The 20355-nt window shown below is 48.1% G+C and overlaps 7 protein-coding genes across 7 annotated transcripts; 5 read left to right on the forward strand and 2 right to left on the reverse strand.

Annotated features, from left to right (window-relative positions):
• Positions 1-316: 316 nt before the first annotated feature.
• H6S33_011484 (uncharacterized protein) lies at positions 317-2983 on the forward strand (the record flags this gene model as incomplete). The annotated part of the gene is made up of 2 exons (XM_044842851.1): positions 317-1722; positions 1774-2983. 2 exons carry the CDS (start codon positions 317-319, stop codon positions 2981-2983), a joined length of 2616 nt encoding a protein of 871 aa, XP_044696252.1.
• Positions 2984-3243: 260 nt separating this feature from the next.
• Positions 3244-3639, forward strand: H6S33_011485 (uncharacterized protein; the record flags this gene model as incomplete). Its single annotated transcript, XM_044842852.1, has 1 exon — positions 3244-3639. The coding sequence occupies one exon, from the start codon at positions 3244-3246 to the stop codon at positions 3637-3639; it is 396 nt and encodes a 131-aa protein (XP_044696253.1).
• Positions 3640-3774: 135 nt separating this feature from the next.
• On the reverse strand, positions 3775-6073 carry H6S33_011486 (uncharacterized protein; the record flags this gene model as incomplete). The annotated part of the gene is made up of 2 exons (XM_044842853.1): positions 3775-5714; positions 5791-6073. 2 exons carry the CDS (start codon positions 6071-6073, stop codon positions 3775-3777), a joined length of 2223 nt encoding a protein of 740 aa, XP_044696254.1.
• Positions 6074-6638: 565 nt separating this feature from the next.
• H6S33_011487 (uncharacterized protein) lies at positions 6639-7862 on the forward strand (the record flags this gene model as incomplete). The annotated part of the gene is made up of 1 exon (XM_044842854.1): positions 6639-7862. The coding sequence occupies one exon, from the start codon at positions 6639-6641 to the stop codon at positions 7860-7862; it is 1224 nt and encodes a 407-aa protein (XP_044696255.1).
• A 74-nt stretch (positions 7863-7936) lies between these two features.
• Positions 7937-11419, forward strand: H6S33_011488 (uncharacterized protein; the record flags this gene model as incomplete). Its single annotated transcript, XM_044842855.1, has 1 exon — positions 7937-11419. One exon carries the CDS (start codon positions 7937-7939, stop codon positions 11417-11419), a length of 3483 nt encoding a protein of 1160 aa, XP_044696256.1.
• Positions 11420-12579: 1160 nt separating this feature from the next.
• On the reverse strand, positions 12580-14963 carry H6S33_011489 (uncharacterized protein; the record flags this gene model as incomplete). The annotated part of the gene is made up of 2 exons (XM_044842856.1): positions 12580-14685; positions 14751-14963. 2 exons carry the CDS (start codon positions 14961-14963, stop codon positions 12580-12582), a joined length of 2319 nt encoding a protein of 772 aa, XP_044696257.1.
• Positions 14964-18710: 3747 nt separating this feature from the next.
• On the forward strand, positions 18711-19815 carry H6S33_011490 (uncharacterized protein; the record flags this gene model as incomplete). Its single annotated transcript, XM_044842857.1, has 5 exons — positions 18711-18966; positions 19031-19081; positions 19142-19248; positions 19312-19413; positions 19480-19815. 5 exons carry the CDS (start codon positions 18711-18713, stop codon positions 19813-19815), a joined length of 852 nt encoding a protein of 283 aa, XP_044696258.1.
• Between the last annotated feature and the right edge of the window lie 540 nt (positions 19816-20355).

Consider the following 20355-nt stretch of genomic DNA (forward strand, 5'->3'; position numbering starts at 1 on the left):
TCTCTTTCTTTCTCTTTTCTCTTTATGCAACCTCTGTTCTTTACAGTCACGAATACTATTTGGTTCGCGCTACGTCATAGGGTTTACCCGGTATACTAGACCAGGTATAACCATCCATAGTCCATAGTCCACAGTCCCCGTCCTTGCCTTAGGTGTACCCTTCGGCCCCATAGTCCATAGTCCACGAACCTCCTTACCTCTACGTCTTCGCCTCGGTTGTATTCCTTGGCTTCATAGTTCCTACGTCCATAGTCCCCGTTAGACCTCGCCGCCTCCGCCTCCTACCCTAGCTCAACGCTTATCTGCTGCGCGGAATATGGTGCGACAGTATGGTTTCGATGATATCCCCAATTGCCTATTAGCAGAACTTCAGTGTACAGATCCATCCGTGCTCGCGCGTTCCAAAGCTTACTTGCAGCGCGGTAGCATGGGCAAGCTTTTATGTGCTGCGCTCGTACACTCTTCTAATTCCATCAAAACCCTCGCAAAGGATATTGATTTGCGTAATGCATGTGTGGATATCGTCGAGAACCTTGTGCACAGCGAAATGAGCGCCCTTATAGCTGCACCGCACATGCGCAAAAAGATGAATCAATTTACCCATGAATACATCAGCGGATTTTCACTCTCTGATATTGCAGTAGCGCAAAACAGCTTCGCCCCCACAGTCAAAAGGCTCGTTGATGCAATGATAGCGCCTAGCGCTCAAGACCCCGCGCGCACTCAAGACCCCGCGCGCGCTCAACACCCTCCCCGCGCTCAAGACCCCGCGCACGCTCAAGACCCCGCGCACGCTCAAGACCCCGCGCACGCTCAAGACCCCGCCTCCCCGCTGGGCAATCATTATCAACCCCACCAAGAAGACTCAGAAGATCTCCCTTCATTCATAGAGCTGGGAGTCGGTACGACTAGTACGCAGAAACCTGCGCCCACCAAGCGTTATGATATTGTCTCTACAGTTGCCATCAGCATTGCAGCTTATGGGCGCTCACAACGCGCCAATTCTCTTCAGGGCATGGTGGGCTATTATTTGAACGCCTCCGGCGCCGGTAAACGAGTGATAGAGGTCCTCCACTGCCTGGGAATCTCTGTCACTTATGAGGCTGTAAACCACGCACTGCGTGCTAACGCCTCTGCCCTGCGTGATATGCTACGCATCAAGGCTGCTGCCCACCCGTTCTTTGTTTCCTTCGACAACATGGTTTTCTACCAAAGGGTAAAGACTCATACTACTGGTAATCGTCAATATCAACAACACTACACTGCGGGGTATATTGCATTCCTGCAGGGCACCCCGCGCGCTGGGTTCCTCCCTCGCGCTGAAATGCTCAACCGTGATAGTGCCCGATTGATATCTGCGCGCGACGTAATGGTGGACTCAACAACCTTCCAATACACGCGCGACGCCGCGAAGGCCAACATATGGAATATACTCCACAAACATGCGCATGGTGCTATAGAGCTCAATATGCAGCGCAGAGGAAAAGATGGCACTATCATCAAGCCAGGTTACGAACCATTCATTGCCCCCGCACTGTTTCCATTGCCCTTGAAAAAATCTGACCTTCACACGATGCCCACCTTCCATAAGAATGAGGCCATAATCAGCGAGGTTATCGACATCATAAAATCAATTCTACAGGAGCTTGATATCACCGCCCACCAGCTTATGGACAAACTGATCCTCTTCAAGGGCGATTATATGACCGTGAGAAATATACTGTACGTGCGTACTTGGCACAACTCTGCATTCCCTAAGCTAACTTCCGCTAGGAAGGCTGTTTTTCGCAGGCAGGAAGATCAACCTGCGCACCAAATGGAATACGTGGAGCCCGTAATTGGTCTCTTTCATCTGCAAATGTGTATGCTGGGCACTATATTTAAGGCGCACTGGGGGAATGATGGTCCAGAGCCCACTAGTATCCTCCGGTTTGTTAAATTACTTCGAAAGCCCGCGATAAACACACCTAAACCCAAGGATTTCCGCGCATACGATCAATTCTTTCAACAAATACTTGAAGCGCATGTAATATCTCTTGCTGCCGAAACTCTCAACGCCGACACCGTCGAGTTGTTCAATCACCGCCTCCGCGCAGCCAACTGGCGTCTTGTAATAGAGGATATGGTTGATGCTATATTCCCAGTATGCGGGGGACTATCCGTCGTCAAGCGCAGGCGTTTCTGTGAGCGCGGCATTCCTGTTCCGCACCAATCCAGAGATATTCTATATGAAAATGCGATTTTACTACTGCAGCAAGGATTGGTGTACGCTGACTACGGTGCGGCGGTATGCGCGGGGGATCCCGGGCGCCTGGAGTACATCATTCGCCTCTGGACCACGCAATTACATGGTACCCAAAATATCAATTACCCGCGCGAGGTGATTCATTTGATTGCTTGCATGGAGAAAATATGGTCCCCAGAGATGAGAAATATATGGCGCCACAACTGCCTGGTTAATCCCTCTGGGCGCAGGGGGGCATGGGTGCCCGACGACCTATTTGGTGAGTATGTTGTGCGTGAGATCAAGGCTAGGATCCACCCAAGCAGCAATATTCACTCGGACCAACACCTTAGAGAAACAATATCTCGCCAAGTGATGTCGCTACACGCCAGTAAGGTTTCTATGGAGCGAGAATCGCGTGCGCACAGCTATGGGACGCACTCATCCTTGGTACGCAGCTCAACTGATGTGGCGAATATTGTGCGCGTACTCCTCGATGAAGCCATATGCAGAGACTCGATCCCCCGCGCGCTGGATAGTGTGAAGGAACAACCGCACTGGGAGGCAACAGATTTGATGGGCGCGGGAATAGCGCGCCTCGCAACTGGGGTGCCACTGCGCGAATATATGCAGCGTGCACGATTCAGCTGGCACCCTGGAAAGTCCTCATCAAACACGTCATCGCTGGATCTCGAAACCGAAGAAGATTTTGATACTGATATACTTGGCCCAGAAGCCGGGCTAGACGATCTCCTCTGACACATTGTACGCTGGTTTCTTTGTCTGATGGTTTAGTTCTTTGTCCCTGCGCGCAAGTTTCTTTGTCCCTACGCGCAGGTTTCTTTGTCCTTACGCGCAGGTTTCTTTGCGCGCAAGTTTCTTTGTCCCTGCGCGCGGGCTTCTCTGTGCGCAGGATTTCTTTGTTAGACTATGTAGACTGTTTCTTATAAATCCCAGACTTGAGCGCATACTCGAGGGACAAACTGGACCAATGCCCGACATGTAGCAGTGGACAAATTATGGCAGCCAATCTAAATCATCCTATACAGCATCCGGTCGATGTGGATTTTGCAGTCGGTCAGGCAGCGCTCAATACTGGGTGCCAGATACTCAACCAATTGATCGAGATTAGAGCCCATCTGTTCAATGCGGAGGCGCGGCGAATCAACCGCGCAATATATATGAGCGGATCACGGGAGGTTTGGATACCCATGCGACATGTAGATGGCTCTAGCCCAGGGGCTACATTCCCGCGCAACCACGAGGAGTTGCTAGCCATGACTCCCCAGCAAATGGGCACCGTCTCAGCACATTATGGATTGACTCATATACCTTGGCTCAATTATGCGAGTGCGAATAATCCTACGTCGCGCAGACGAAAAATTCTGGCATTTCTTGGATGCCTCGACCTTTGAGAAAGAGCGCGGATATTTATGCGCGCTGTTCTTGCGCGCTGTATATGCTAGGGACACACATTTGCGTGTGCATATTTGCGCGTAAATATATTGAATTGGGGAATAAATCAATAGGCTTAATATATATTTATCAAATCACTCTTTCCTGCCCGTGCGTACTGAAGCAGCGGCCCTGACTTTACCCGCGCGCAGCCCTCCCCGAGGCCTTAGTGGCAGATTTAATCCCTTTGCTTTCTCGTTCCAGCTTGCTATTGCCTTTGATTCAACTTGTTCCTGTGTCTTCCGTGCCGCCAGAATAGTCCTCTTTTGCACCGCGCGCTGTTCTTTAGCTTTGTCTGTAGCTGCGATGGCACGCTGAATCTCTAGTAGTGGCGCCTGCGTGGGGTTTCCGGGATCCACTTGAACAAAACTGAAATCATACATTCGGGGCCGTGGCGGTGCTCGCTCACGTCTTCGCGGGGAAATCACCATCTTGATACTGTCGATGAGTGATAGCAACGACTGTGTGGAGGCCTGGAGGACAGAGTATTCCAGATGCACTTCAGGCGACAGTACCTCGGCCAAGGATTCTGGGCTGTTAATAGTGAATAGCTCCCCTGTAATTTTGGCGATGGCAGCCTCGCTCATGAAATCCGTAGGCATCAAGGAAGGGTATAACCCGCGCACCCAGGCGTTGTATTCCGTTGCGCGCCATTCTATAAGCTTCTCACGCGCCAATACCATCCCAGATTTGGAGGGCGCATTGCTCTTTGCCACTACTACGTCCATATTCTTCTCGAATAGCACACAATACTGGGTCTCGTGGTACTCTGTAGTATATGTATAGCGTATTGAGCGCCGAATATCCAGAGGCCCTATCAAAAAATCCCCGTCCCCCCATTCTATTGCATTATTGAAGAAACAATTATCGCAACAAGTAGACGCCGTCGCACTCGTTGGAGGCACGGGAATACCGACGCCCGATATCCAGGAGGGGTCCCCAAACGCGCAAATACCAGCACGCCAACGGCACCCCGCGGTGTTCAGAAACCATACTAGTGCAGGGTCAATATTATCCAGCACACAACGCACATCCGCCGCGAGTGCGCTGTATAGACCCCTAAGAAACTCCTCCATGGATTGCCTTCGCGCGGGGTCAGCCGCGCGGCGCCATCCAAAGTAGAAGCCCCCTTCATTCCCTGGGCGGTCGTTTTCCTCCGGCAGAAAATAACGTTCCTGAACAAATATGCATGCCACCGCATGGCGCGTTGAATCCCTCGCCGCGCGACCAATGCGCTGCCATACTGCAGCGAGGGTAAGATGTGGCATTATTCCCCACTGCACGATGACATCGATGTCTGGAAAGTTGATACCCATAGCAAACACCTCTGTGCCAACAAATATACGGTGCAAGCCATCCTTCACACCTCTCATGTATTGTGCACGGGTGTCTGGCTCAAGGGATGCACTCATGACCTTTATAAGATCTTTGGCGCGCGCAGATATCGAGGGATGCAAGAGGTTTCGTAAATAGCGCGCAATTGTATGCGCGCTATCAACGTTGTCCACAAATACGAATGCCTTTGGAATCATAGAGCCAATAACCACCTGTCTGTCTATAAGAAAGTCAAGTTCATGTAGCGCAGCTAGTAATGCTTGTCTAATAGGTATAACCGCGAGGGTAATATTGGCACGGCCGATTGGCCGCCTGTATATTATAGTCGGCGACGCAAGCAGTAAAACCTTATGGATATAGCCCAATACGTTGGGTGCAAGTGTCGCGGACAGTGCAATGATGGGAATGCTGCGTAGGTGCGCGCGGAAATCGGAGAGGTTGCTATACTCTTGGCGGAATGTTCGATATCCCCACACCACATGAGCTTCGTCCACGGCTATTGCAAGGAGGTTATCTCTGAACGCGCAGGGCTTTCTCAGTATGTGCACCCAGAAATACGACCCAGAGGTAAGGAGGACCTCTGGGGATGCATATACGAGACGATATTTGCCCTCAGCGACCTCACGCAATGCTTGGGGGCGCGCTTGAATCTCCGTCGCGGTAAGAGCGATAGCACCTATTTGATTGGATTGAAGCCACGCTACCTATGTTTGGTCAGTTATACGTACATGTATGCGCGCGCGCTACTAGTATGCCGTGTAGGTTCACATGATTACTTGCCTGGTCGTACATTATGCTCAGCAGTGGAGATACCACTAGGATAATTCCATTTTGCACAGTATATGGCAACGTCTGGAAGATAATGCTCTTCCCTGAGCCCGTTCCGGCACTGACAACGACGTCCCGGTGCATCAATACGTCGGCGATGGCGGCAGCTTGCCAATCATGGAGCTTGATGCTGTACATTGCACGGGCAACGTTGAGCGCGCGCAAGATATAGTGTGCTCGTAAATGATTTGGGTCGACATCGGCGGAATCTAACCACTTTTTACTCTCCATCTTCAGAACTCTTTGGCACAGGAGGTTGGGGCGATGTGACAATAATTGGTGCCTGAAAACTAACTACGTAGTAGATACAGTGGAGCACATGGTTACCCCGCGCACCTGTAACGGCAACTACGTATTTCGGCTAGGTGATGAACTGGGATGAGGGAAGGAGGTATCGTGCAGTGGAATTAGGATTTGTAATGGGGATTTCTGTTATGTTCTTTGGGTTTCTGTTACGCGAAGGTATTAGTCATCGTTGGATTATGGATGGATATATAAGGGGGCGTTGTTTCGTGCTTTTGTCTGTTTTCCTTCTTCTCTTTCTTCCTTACGCAACCTCTGTATTTATTCTACGAATACTATTCTTTGTTCGCACTACGTCATAGGGCTTCAACTGGTTTATCATACCAGGTAGAGCCACCCCATAGTCCATAGTTAAAGTATACCTTTACGTCTACGTCCACGACCACGTCACTACCTAGGTTGTATTCCTTGGCACCACAGTCTATCGCCTATAGTCCCCGTGATACGTAGGTTGCGTGCTCTATCGCCAACCAATACAACACCATAGTTTACAATGTCGGAACATGCACCTATTGATTATCAACAACTCAGCGATAGTCTCCAAGCCCTTTTTCAAGCGCATCCACGGGTCGACGATACTGTTGGAACTGAAGCCTATGCGCTCCTCCAGCAGTGCCAACATGGTCTTGCTCAATATGCAACGGATTTACAGGAGGTAGAAGCGGAAGCCGAGAGGGCGAGAAGAAGGTTTGAGCAAGATCTTGCTGCTGCCCGAGCTCAACAGGCTCCTGTTGAGGCTGTCGCCCCTGTGCAAGCACCCCTCGAAGATAATGTTCCACCTGCACCCCCAGTACCACCTGCTACAGATACTATCTACCGGTCGGAGAAGCTCCCAAATCCTGAAGTATTCAAGGGGGATCGTGATCGAGAAAGACTACACCTGTTTAAGCAACAAATGAAGATTAAGTTATTGGGAAATGCCGATCGCTATCCCACACTACAGTCTAAACTATCCTATGCATTCAGCAGATTGGAAGGCGTTGCCGCTAATCAGTTTTTACAATATGTCGGTGAAGAAGGCATTGCTTTGCCCTCTATGCTACGATTTTATGAGGTTTTGGACACTGCTTTTGGGGATCCCGATCGGATGCGTACGGCTAGGAGGAATCTTAGGAACATCCGTCAACGAAATCGAACATTCGCCGATTATTTTGCTGAGTTTCAACGGTATGCTGCTGAGTCGGGTATGGATGAAGTCTCTCGGATTGAGGCTTTGATGGAAGGTATTAATGCGGAACTCGATGAATCAATGATACACCATGACACTTCCACAACAGTAAATGCCTGTGCGACACTTCTACAACGGTTGGATAATCGTCGTCGAGCGGCAGAAGCTAAGCGAGGAAGTAGAAAACCTTGGACTACTACTACTCCGGCCCCTCGTCCCCCACCACAGCCTGTTTCTACTCCTCGTGCTGCTGCCCCAGTCGCCAATGCACCCGTTACTGAAAGTCATCCCTCATCCCGCCCGGGAGGTGATGTACCAATGGATCTATCTGGAGGACGTCGTCGCCCCTCCCCTACCGAAAGAAATGCCCGCTTAGTTGAGGGCCGATGTTTCTATTGCGGAGGTGTTGGACATATGGTTAGGGATTGCCCCCAAGCGAGGGCAACTGGAAATCAACCAAGGAGGCCTGTGATGAGAGGAGCAGCGTTGACAGTGGAAGAAAATGATGGAAGCGATAATGAGTCGGCAAAAGATTTGTCCCTGCACTAAGTGGCTTAGCCCAGGGACTGTTTAAGGATTTTTCTAGAATGTGTATTTCTGGTTTTTCGGTATCAGAGGAGGAAATGGATGGAAATCAACTTGTAGTAACTTGTTCGATTTCACAGAATAAAAATTCGTTTATACCTACCTACGCCCTTATTGATACCGGAGCATCAGGATATGCTTTCATTGATGAATCTTTTGCACGCCACAACAATCTTACAATGACCCTCCTCAAAATACCCCGCCACGTAGATGTTATAGATGGAAGGCCTATTAAGTCAGGAAAGATTACCCACATTGTCGATGTCTCGCTAGACATTCATGGTCATCGGGAAGTTGCGCCATGTTTTGTAACGAAGTTAGGACATTATCCGATTGTGATGGGGATACCTTGGATGCGACGACATGATGTTACGATTCGACCGAAAGAAAATCTACTTGTTTTTGACTCTCGAAGCTGTTGTCAACACTGTTCAATCACTGGTACCGCAGTTGTTGTTCATGGAATCTCGATTCCCTTACCGGAACACCATACGATCATTGTTTCAGCAATCGAAAAATCTACTGTCAACATTGAACAACTAGTACCAAAGGAATTTCACCATCGTCTTCATATGTTCAAAGAATATGATGCTTCAATTCTCCCACCACATCGACCATCCCATGATATCGAGATAGTATTGGAGGAAGGCAAACGACCACCATATGGACCTATATATGGATTGTCCCAAATCGAATTAAAAGCACTACGGGAATATTTGGATGAAAATCTACCAAAGGGATTTGTCCGAGCCAGTGAATCGCCAGCGGGAGCACCCATACTGTTTGTGAAGAAAAGCGATGGAACCCTTCGACTTTGTGTTGACTATCGAGGCCTAAATGCGATTACAATCAAAAATCGATATCCATTACCATTGTTGAAAGAAACCCTGGCTAAGTTGTCAAGAGCACAATACTATACTAAGTTGGATTTACGATGGGGATATAATCAAATCAGGATAGCGGAGGGAGATGAATGGAAAACAGCATTCCGGACTCGATATGGACATTTCGAATATACAGTAATGCCGTTTGGATTAGCTAATGCCCCTGCCACATTTCAGCATTGGATCAATGATATTCTACGTCCCTACCTCGATCAATTCGTAACAGCATACTTAGACGATATCCTTATCTATTCCGAGACCCTATCAGAACATAAAGAACATATTCAGAAGGTTCTAAAGGTACTTGATGAAAATCATGTTCACCTTAAACCTGAAAAATGTGAATTTATGGTTCAGGAAACAAAATATCTTGGTTTAATCCTTACTCCGAATGGGAATAGAATGGATCCAAAGAAAGTTATCGATGTTTTGGAATGGACTACACCGAGAAACCTTCGTGATGTTCAAGTATTCCTAGGATTTGCAAATTTCTACCGACGGTTTATTTTGGGATATTCGAAAATTGTTGCCCCGCTTACAGCTTTGACAAAGAAAAACGTTAAATTTGAATGGACGGATGAAAGGGAGGAAGCATTTCAGACTTTGAAAAAGATGTTTACAACGGCACCGATACTAGCTCATTTCAATCCAGATCGAAAAATTGTGATAGAAACTGATGCATCCGACTATGTTTCAGCAGGAATCCTATCTCAACGTGACAACGAAGGAATCCTACATCCAGTTGCTTTCTTTTCCAAGAAACACTCTCCCGCAGAATGCAACTACGAAATCTATGACAAAGAGCTTTTAGCAATTATACGATGTTTTGAAGAATGGCGACATCATCTGGAGGGAGCTCAATTTCCAATTGAAGTTCTTAGCGACCATCGGAATCTTGAGTATTTTATGACAACAAAATTGTTAAATCGTCGACAAGCCCGTTGGTCCGAATTTCTTTCACGCTTCGATTTCGTTATACAATTTCGGCCAGGAAAACAAGGAACAAAACCAGATGCATTGACTAGGAGGTCAGGTGACCTACCTAAAGAGGGGGATGAACGGTTAACGCATCAGAGTCAAGTGATTCTGAAGCGAAAAAATTTGGATACCAAGCTAAGTTTGTTCGCGGGTTCTTTGTCAAATGAATCCGCTGAAGGAGTGTCCACTGTAGAGGAGTTATTTTCAAAAGCTTACCAAGTGGATAGTTTCCCAAACAAGGTCCTCAATATGCTTCGGAATGGCATACGCCACTCAAACAAAATCTCACTTGCCGAATGTATGGAAGATAACAACGGTCGGCTGCTTTATCGAGGCATGCTATATGTACCAGACGACGATGACCTTCGACTAAGGCTTTTAAAAGAATATCATGACAAACCATCTGCAGGACATCCGGGTAGAGCGAAGACTCTGGAGCTTCTAAGTCGAGAATATTACTGGCCACAGATGCGGAAGTTTGTCGATCAGTATATTAGGAATTGCAATGTGTGCACCCGTAGCAAGGCATCACACAATGCACCTTATGGAGTACTTCGCCCCATGCCAATTCCCGATGGACCCTGGACAGATGTCTCGATGGACTTTGTGACTGATCTTCCTGAGAGTGATGGGTATAATGCGATTTTGGTCGTGGTGGATAGACTAACCAAAATGCGGCATCTGATACCAACGACAAAGGAGGCGGACTCACAGGAAGTAGCAAGGCTATATATTGATAACGTCTGGAAGCTACATGGATTACCCGACACTATGGTATCCGATCGAGGAACACAGTTCGTCGCGGAATTCTGGAGGTCCCTTTGTGATCGATTGGAAATCTCACCAAAGTTCTCTACTGCATTCCACCCCCAAACAGATGGACAGACAGAAAGAATTAATGCCATAATGGAACAATACCTCCGAAGCTATGTTTCCTATCAACAAGATAACTGGGTCCGATGGCTACCGATGGCTGAATTTGCAACCAACAACCACGTTTCCGAAACAACAAAAGTTTCCCCCTTTTATGCTAATTCGGGAAGGAATCCTAGGATAACATTTGGGCCTTTGGAACATGGTCGAACGACGGCGGAGGATCAAGCGAACCGTATTGCAAGGGAAATGAAGGATGTGGTGGACTTCCTAAGAGAAGAAATGTTCCGGGCGCAAAGGATACAAGAAGAATCAGCCAATAGGAATCGAACTCCAGCTCCTCGATATTATTTAGGAGATAAGGTTTTTCTATCGACCCGTCATATTCTAACAAAGCGACCCTCTAAGAAATTCGACTGGAAACGTATTGGACCTTATAGCGTTAAACGAATCGTTAATCCCTATGCTTACGAGTTGGAACTTCCCCGGTCGATGAAAATTCATCCAATATTTCATGTTTCGTTATTGTCACCTGAAGCGAATGATCCTTTACCAGGACAACAACGATTACCACCACCTCCGGTTGAAATCGAAGGGGGGGAAGAATGGGAAGTCGAAGATATTTTGGATTCGAGGAAACGAAGAGGAAGATTTGAATATTTGGTACGATATATGGGATATGACGAAGCCTCCTGGCAACCGCTATCGGACCTTGAACATTCACCTGAAATTATTAGACGATTCCATGAGCGTCATCCAAAGAAGCCTAAGCCTACCAGGAGGTAGGCCTTAGAGGGGGGCGTGGTCTGTAACGGCAACTACGTATTTCGGCTAGTTGATGAACTGGGATGAGGGAAGGAGGTATCGTGCAGTGGAATTAGGATTTGTAATGGGGATTTCTGTTATGTTCTTTGGGTTTCTGTTACGCGAAGGTATTAGTCATCGTTGGATTATGGATGGATATATAAGGGGGCGTTGTTTCGTGCTTTTGTCTGTTTTCCTTCTTCTCTTTCTTCCTTACGCAACCTCTGTATTTATTCTACGAATACTATTCTTTGTTCGCACTACGTCATAGGGCTTCAACTGGTTTATCATACCAGGTAGAGCCACCCCATAGTCCATAGTTAAAGTATACCTTTACGTCTACGTCCACGACCACGTCACTACCTAGGTTGTATTCCTTGGCACCACAGTCTATCGCCTATAGTCCCCGTGATAGCACCGCCAAGAACAAGAATGAATACCCCCCGCGCAAGTGATACAGCGCGCACCGCCAAGAACAAGAATAATACCCCCCGCGCACGAGATACAGCGCGCACCGCCAGGAACAAGAATGAATACCCCCCGCGCAAGAGATACAGCGCGCACCACCAGGAACAAGAATGAATACCTCCCGCGCAAGAAATACAGGTAAGCTATAAGAAATACAGTGCGCACCGCCAGGAACAAGAAAGAATGATACCCCCGCGCAAGAAATACAGCGCGCACCGCCAGGAACAAGAATGAATACCCCCCGCGTAAGAGATACAGCGCGCACCACCAGGAACAAGAATGAATACCCCCGCGCAAGAAATACAGGTAAGCTATAAGAAATACAGTGCGCACCGCCAGGAACAAGAAAGAATGATACCCCCGCGCAAGAAATACAGCGCGCACCGCCAGGAACAAGAATGAATACCCCCCGCGCAAGAGATACAGCGCGCACCGCCAGGAACAAGAATGAATACCCCCCGCGCAAGTGATACAGCGCGCACCTCCAGGAACAAGAAAGAATGATACCCCCGCGCAAGAAATACAGCGCGCACCACCAGGAACAAGAAAGAATGATACCCCGCGCATCTACCACAGGTAAGCTATAAGAAATAGAGAGCGCACACAGGTTAGTATAAAAGAAACCCTTTAAAGACACGGCCTGGTTGGCGCGAGAAATGGAGCTCGCACCAAAATCAAGAATCCTGCTTTGGCAGATTTTCTGCCCCGCCTTCTAGATTGTCTGCCCCCCCTTCTAGACTTTCTGCCCCCCCTTCTACATCTCCGTCCGAGGGGATTGCATTCACCCAATTGCCGACATCTGTCGTCTTCTGTGATATTTCTGCTGAGCCTCGGGTGGGGCGCCGCGCATCGGTATTGACGTCCTCGTGCTGGGGGGTATCGGGGACGGTGGGGGAGGAGCCTGCCTCATTCTCATTTATCACTTCAAGCTTAGGTGGGAAAACCGCCCTGCTGGAGGTTTGCCTTGTATAGAGCCCTTTATGCCTATCCTCGAAGCCCTGGCTCTGCGGTCTAGGGCCATAGCGGGGAGTCTGGGGCGCGGGGGTAGAGAGGGGCGCGGGGGTAGGGAGGGGCGCTCCAGAATCGACAACATCCTCGGCTTCAAGGTCAATGACACTACAAGCTTCACTGGAAGGCTCACGAAACGCAGTGGTCATATTAGGGGGCCAATATCTCGACCCCGCGCGCGTGATGTTTTCGCGGGGCGATTGAGGATCCATTTGCGTAGATAGCGGTGATGGCGCGTGCTCACTCGTTTTACGCTCGGGGGTTATTCTCATGGTTTTAAGGGGTGCAGAAGGGTTCGCCGTGTGGTGATATTGGGAGCCCATGTCACCTCTCGAGCTCACGTAGGATTCTGCAGGCGGGGCTTTTGCTACCTTGCGCGATTTAAAAATATGCTCGGTGGGTAGGCGCGCAGGAGGAATGCCGAAGAAGGCGCTGGTGGGCGACATTGCTTGTTGCGCGGTGCCAGGAGCTTCGGCGGGGTGGTTTTGCCATGAGGGGTTGGAGTGATGCTGCATCTGTTGCGCTGGCTGTTTGGACTGATCGCGCGCGCGCGTAGTATATGCTCTCTCAGTTTCCATGGCTTGCGTTGCGTTAGACAAATTTTCGAGGAGCGATGGTTCTTCTCCGTACAGCTCACAGAGCTTGTCTCTTTTTCTTTTGTACTGCTCAATAAGAGCGTGCTGTTTACGAGTAGCAGTGAGGAGGTATTCCTTACGGCGTAGGGCAGCGTAGGCGATAGTATCCATGCTGTTGCACTCGTCGAGGATTACCCGCTGATGAATTTCATGCTTCATGTAAATATTGGAGCGCGCGTATATCTTGGCGAGGGTATTGGAGAGTGGAGTTTCTTCATTGTAATCACAGGCGGAGTCAAGATTTCCTGGGCGCGCAAATATATCTGCGTCCACTAGGTCCGCAGATTTAGCGCGCAAAGCCCGGAACTTGCTTACATCCTCTGCGATCTGTTGGTTGGTACTCGAAACAGCATTCTCCGCATCTTTCACGATGCCAGTGAAGTCAAAGTTAGGGTCGTCAAAGTCGGAGAGTAAACCTCCATGTGGCGGCGATGGGGGAGTGGGGAGAACTGGCGTGTAGCCGCTATTTTGCGATGAATTCTCCGTGGGGCAATATGGCAGTAGTAAGGCGGGTGGACGGTCTTTGATGGGGGTGGAGGGAATTGGCGGAGGCCATATAAGGGGGGAATTGGTGGCAGGGGTTATGTCCTTGAAGATAGTCGCTATGTAATTATCGCCCAGGTCGCTGATGGGGTCTGTGCCGCACTGATGGAGAGCTTTGCCCACAGCGACGCAAAATCTATCGCGCAGGGTCTTTTCCCAGTATTCATCCGTATCATCTTCGAGCCAGCCAATATGGCCAGGCGGAGCTTTCACCGTGGGCACGCCTATCAGTAGGGGCGTGTGGATTTCAATGAGCTCCGTCATCCCAAAAGCGGTAACGTCCGCCAAAGGTGGGGAGGGGCGAACCCTATGCGCAGTTTCTGCAAGGGACCGTCGTTTAAGATAGTCTTCCAGGAGGGGGCTTTCCTGGAAGATTTGGGCGTATTGCTTGACCTTTTTGACCAGATGGTTTAAAACCTTATCGTGCGCAGCCTGGAAGTCGCCAAGAAGATCAAGTTCGGCTTTGGCAAACAACTCTTCGGCGGGCAGGAGTTGCTTAAAGAGGGCGCGTATAGGGGCTTGAAGAAACCCGGCGCGCACGAAGAATACTTGGGCCCAGTAAAGCGGCACGCGCGCGCTCCATTCTTCAATCGACTATTGAAGGTTAGTAGGCAGCGCGTGGGAATATCTGTAGGGCGCGGGGGGGGGGGGGGTCAAACCTTAGAGCTTCGCATGAACTTGCGGAGATGATTGGGTGCGTAATCAGGCTTAATGGTAGGTTTTGAAGCAGGCTGCTTTTTCTTTTTGGGGTCTGGCTCCTGGGTGGAGTTTGGATCTGGGGTTTCCTCCACTCGGGCATTGCGTGAGCGCTTTGGGGGGGGGGGCGTCGTGGGGCCAGGAGTATGGGTGCGCTTGCGAGCTGGCCCTGCCATGTTTGGTGTACGGCTTTAATTGCGAGCTAAAGGGCAAGCAAGATATTAGTATGGATATATATCTATGTGAGGTGCAGTGTTTTTTCACGCGCACTAGTATATGAGTACGCGTGATTATCCTTGCGCAGGAAAATATAAAAGGTGCACGGGGATCCTCACGCCCGTGTACCCGCGCGGGGATCCTCACGCCCGTGTACTCGCGCGGGGATCCTCACGCCCGTGTACTCGCGCGGGGATCCTCACGCCCGTGTACTCGCGCGGGGATAGAGATGCGCGGGCAAAAAGGAGCGCAAGAATAGAAGTACGCAGCCAAACAGGAGAGCGGGTAGCGCAAGGATAGAGGTGCGCAGCGAAACAGGGGCGCAATGATACAGATGCGCGGGGAAAAAGGAGCGCGGTGACACAGATGCGCGGGCAAACATGAGCGCAGGAATGTAGACATACATACAAGAATATGGGTACGCGTAGGGTACGCCGTGCGTGTAGAATACCTTGCGCGTGGAAAATGGTGCACTAGGAATTGAATTGGGGGTTTAGGGGCAGAGTATACGATGTGGCGGTGGTAGGTGTATGTGGTGAGGATCAAATTCACCAGGCTGTATGAAGGTTTGACGTGATATATCATGATGTGGCTGGATGTGTGGCTGTAATAACATTACCCTGACCTTGTTACTATTACGTAATACAGCCTGGAAACGAGGCTAGATCCGATTTTCTTTGGTTCCGGTAAATTCTAAAGAACATAACGGGAGCTCGCTCAGTTGGCGAACCGCAAGTGGTTATGATTATAATACGAGGAAACTCTATCGCCCAGGCATCGAGATTTCATTAAAACCACTCGCTACAAGGCTTAGCTACTTCCTGCAAAGTTTTCGGATGAGATATAAGTCCACCACTTGGTTGAGTATCAGCATAGCCTTACGAAATATGTGTGTGGAGGTAAATGAATGCCGACTTCTAAGTTGTTACTTGCATTACAATATAGTCTATATACCCGAAGCCGGCTGGTCAAGTCCCATAGATGCTATTGGTTCAAATTTTTTATCGTATCACCCCCATCTACCAAATCTCAAAATCTTCACGCTGACCCTATGAACCGGTGAACTGAGGACAAGCCGCTATCGTTCCTCCCAGTAATATTTATGGGCAAGAAATACATGCATTGCCGTGCATGTTTCTCATTTTTCCTTTGGTCTCCTAGGGTTCTGTGCCCAATTCGACCCTTTAACGTACACCTGACGGATTCTAAAGTTTTCTTGGTATTTTCTCTCGAAATTCTTATCTATAAGCTTAAGTATTCCTTGTATATACAGATTGTGGTAGAATTAATGCGAAAGTGGGTTTTCCGTGACCCGATAGTCCCATTGGCCCTCAAAGGAATTTTTGCAGTGAGCACGGGCCAAGAAACCCACCCTTTTAGTTCTGACTTTCGCAATAATTCTACCGGATACTGTACATACATAGCTCTCGCCAAACTTGATTTCGTTCCTGAAAGCGTTTATTTTTAGCCATTTGGGCGTGTACTACACCAGTCCTTGGGATCTTCGGACCCCGCGACATGTACCGCTCAGGATCTTCGACTAGTGGAGCTTCGATCTTTGACATAAATCCACAGGCCTATCACTGATTACCAATAGTCATCACGGCTTTAATCTAATAAGACCTCCGCTAATTGGCCAAGTGTTTTATACATCCTCCCTCCACCAGTCATACCCCATTGGCTTGAATACTGCGATCGCTCATTTTGAAAAAGAAATTCTATGATTTAACAAATCCATGTCCAGGCTCGCGTCTTGAACAATTGAATCGACCATGGGAATCCTTCAGAATCGACCAGCAAAATACAAACAACTTCTGGTGTTCAACAAGATGCATACGCTCAGCTCTTCCTAGTGATTTTAACCTATCATATAAAGTTTTGTGGTAATGATACATGCCGAAGAAGAAGAAGAAGAAGCTATATATTTACATTACTTCACGCAGATAGCCCTTGGTACGACAGCATCGAGGCTTACAACGTACTAGATCTGAATGACGAACTGTACTTCTATCTATTAAGCTTTGAGTAGTAAATGAGAGCTCTTGACTAGGTCTATATACGCATGTCAACTATAGATATCAGAAGACCGCACAGGGCTATGGATCGGAGTGTTTATCTTAATTTCAGACGGACATTATTAACATTAGGTTTTTCTAGTTCTGACTTGTACCAGGACAGGATTAGCAAATAGGCAAGGAAGAAACTCGATCATTCATTAATAGCACCGCATGATATCTCTTTAATGAGGATTGATGCTTGGTAAAGTGTGATATGATGTATCATGGCCTCTGTTATTGCCACTCCCGAATACGCTGAGATGATTTTACGAGAAAGAAGATTGATATCCAATAACGATTGATGAATGTCGAATTTAGCAGCATTCATAATCATGTTCGTATAAGTTAATATCGTTATCGGGGTTTGTGACCATGACAAAGCCGGTTAAAATAAAACAACAGCTAGGATTCCCTAAATGTCTGAGTTAATGTTTAATGATCAAAACCCCATAAAATCCTCTTTAATCATGAGTTTACCCCGCTATTGTGTTTGTTTGTTTTGATCATAACTAATCAGCCCAGTTGCACCAATGCAAGTACCAGTCCTAGAACTAGAGACAGACGAAATCAATCTGTCAGCTCTGCAGAAATTTTCTGAATGATCCTGCATGCAATCAGCATCGCGGCCGGTAGGTTTTCAGCCCTATAATTACGTCACGCGCGCGCCGACTCTACAAAAGGTAACGCAACGCGCTTACTTACGAATTTTCAAATAACATGAACTGGTATTGTACCCGGAAGTCACAAAAGGAGAGGAGATGTACCTTATAACCAAAATCATTATGCCCTTTCACGAGTATATAGACATGTGTAATCACTCTCCAATAAAGACATGTATTTGTGTGTGGAATTACATGTATCTATCAATTCGAAACCGGAACGTACATGTAATTATAAATAGTATCAAACGATGCAAAAGGTCACCCGTCGTCCCCTTTTGAGCGAGTTTTTCGAAAAGGGTAGAACCTTTCGGGTAAAAACTCCAATATCTATCGGATTTTCAATATCAAAACAATCCAAAACTCGATGTATCCCACACCCAGCCTCTCCCTTAATATCACAGCTGAACTATGAGTGGTGGATATTCCGACGGCTAATATATAAAGGGTGAATGCGGTAAGAATGAAACAATTATTATAATTTTAGTTGGTAGCGGGGTGCTAGCAGCGAATAGAACAGGACGATTCGAGAGCTCGAGGTGTTTTGTGGACCTCAAGAAGGTTTAGACTGATCACCACAAGCATTAACCAGCCCGATCAGCGGTTGTCCTGGAAACGTGAACTGAGGCTCCGCCCCTTGATCTTGGCGCTTGTTGACACTGCAGCCCTCCGCTACTCATCTCACGCATCACGCACATAAGCACCTACAGCCTGCGCCCTACAGTAGCTCTATTCCTTTTCTCTCCATTCCCGAGTGAAAGCCCCCTATCATATTCCATACCCCCCCAACCTCATCCCCATCCCATCACATATCGTCCCATAGGATCGATTTATCTCACTCAGCTTCTTACATCCATCACACAAAATCGATCTACTCTGCTTAGCTACCCGCATAGCTGCTGCTGCCGCCACTTTACGCGTTTTGCTACACACGCATAAACCAAAACCAAACAAAACAAAACCAACTTAATTCACCCCGAAACGTAGATCAATGGAGCATCTCCTGTCTACATCTTTTGACCTCCTATCCTCCTACGATCCGGTGCACATTCGCAAGGGACTACGATGCCTTGAAGGTTTTCTAGCGAAAATGTGCCTCGCAAACACTGGTGCTTCAAGTCACGGTGATAAACTGAGATCGAGTTCAAACCCTGCAGCTGCAGTTGGGAACCAACCTGTGGCCAGCAGGCCAAAGGATGTTGTATTTAAAGAGTTCATGAGATTACAGAACGGGTTTGAATATAATGGTGAGTTTGGTTGATGCGCGAACAAGGGAAATAAATAATAATAAGGAAGCTAATGCGGCTGCAGTCACGATACGCCTAATCTCATGCTTGGAACGTTTACTTGGGAGAACGACTAGTAAATACACCTTTCAAATTCGCATAGATCTAGGCAATAACTGACGTTTGGAACATGCAGGTGGTCAAAACAATCTGTTGATTCTTTCTACCCTTGACTTGATTCAAGGGTTGTTACTGCTCCATCCTTCGTCGCGAAAGTTGTTTGCACGTGAAATCCATATGAATGTTAGTCCGCTGAACCCCCCACGACCTCAAACAGGCGGCATGCTGACGAACCGTTATCTGCAGGTTCTATTGGATCTCCTGGATACCGACAACAGTGGGCCTGTCCAATGCGCAACTCTGTTGACGCTTGTATGCGCGCTACTGGATAACCCTGCGAATACTCGAGTAAGTAACTCCACCCTCCCCCCAGTCACCACCTGCATGAACGTTTCAATACTGATGCCTTATCAGACATTCGAAGTCCTTGATGGCCTCGCAACTGTTACCTCGCTCTTCAAGCGTCGCGACACTCCTAGAGAAGTCAAATTGAAGATACTGGAATTCCTGTACTTTTATCTCATGCCTGAGACGGCGCCAGGATCCACGGATAAACCTAGTACGCCATCGAAGCAAAAGGTCGGCGAAAAGACTGCTGGCGACAGACAGCCGTCCAGGACATCCAGGAGGAAGGATGACATCAGACTGGAGAAAACAACCGAAGAAAAGCAAAGGATGCTTGGGGAGTTCATGAGTAATGTTGAGGGTTTAGTGGCAGACCTGAGGGAAAGCCAGCCATTTGGCATGTAGATCTTTTGAGGGAGTAACAGGTTGGGTAGGCGATATTTGGCGTTTTTGACCTCGTTTTTTTTTCTTCTTTCTTTCTTTTCTTTCTTACAGCTGTGCTGGGGATGGGTGTTCAGGAAGCAATTGGTGTATATTACTTAGTAGTCTAGTTAATCAATAAGTGTTTGGTAAAACTCAGGCCCAAAAAAGATAGAAAGAAGGAGCATTACCAATTCGATAGGGTGTAAGAGTCGCGATACCCATACTCGATAGCTCGTAGGTACTGAAACAAACGGTGCAGGGTTAGGGTTTCGATAGGTGAATTGTATGTAGTTCTGAATCGAGCGCAAAGCAGGATAGGTGTGCTTTGCAGAGTAATCAAATGTGCCTACATGCATTTTCGCACAATATCGTGTATAAACGATCTATAATATTCGTCTGCACGCCTACAAGATTGTCACAGCTAGGGTTACCCTGCTTTCTTCATGTTCAGTCGTGACTGCTGGTTCGCAGCCCTAGGCCCATTGACTAAGCACAACCCACACCCACACCATTTCGCCCCAC

This window comes from Morchella sextelata (assembly GCF_020137385.1).
Source record: "Morchella sextelata strain SCLS chromosome Unknown scls_6, whole genome shotgun sequence".
Taxonomy (NCBI): domain Eukaryota; kingdom Fungi; phylum Ascomycota; class Pezizomycetes; order Pezizales; family Morchellaceae; genus Morchella; species Morchella sextelata.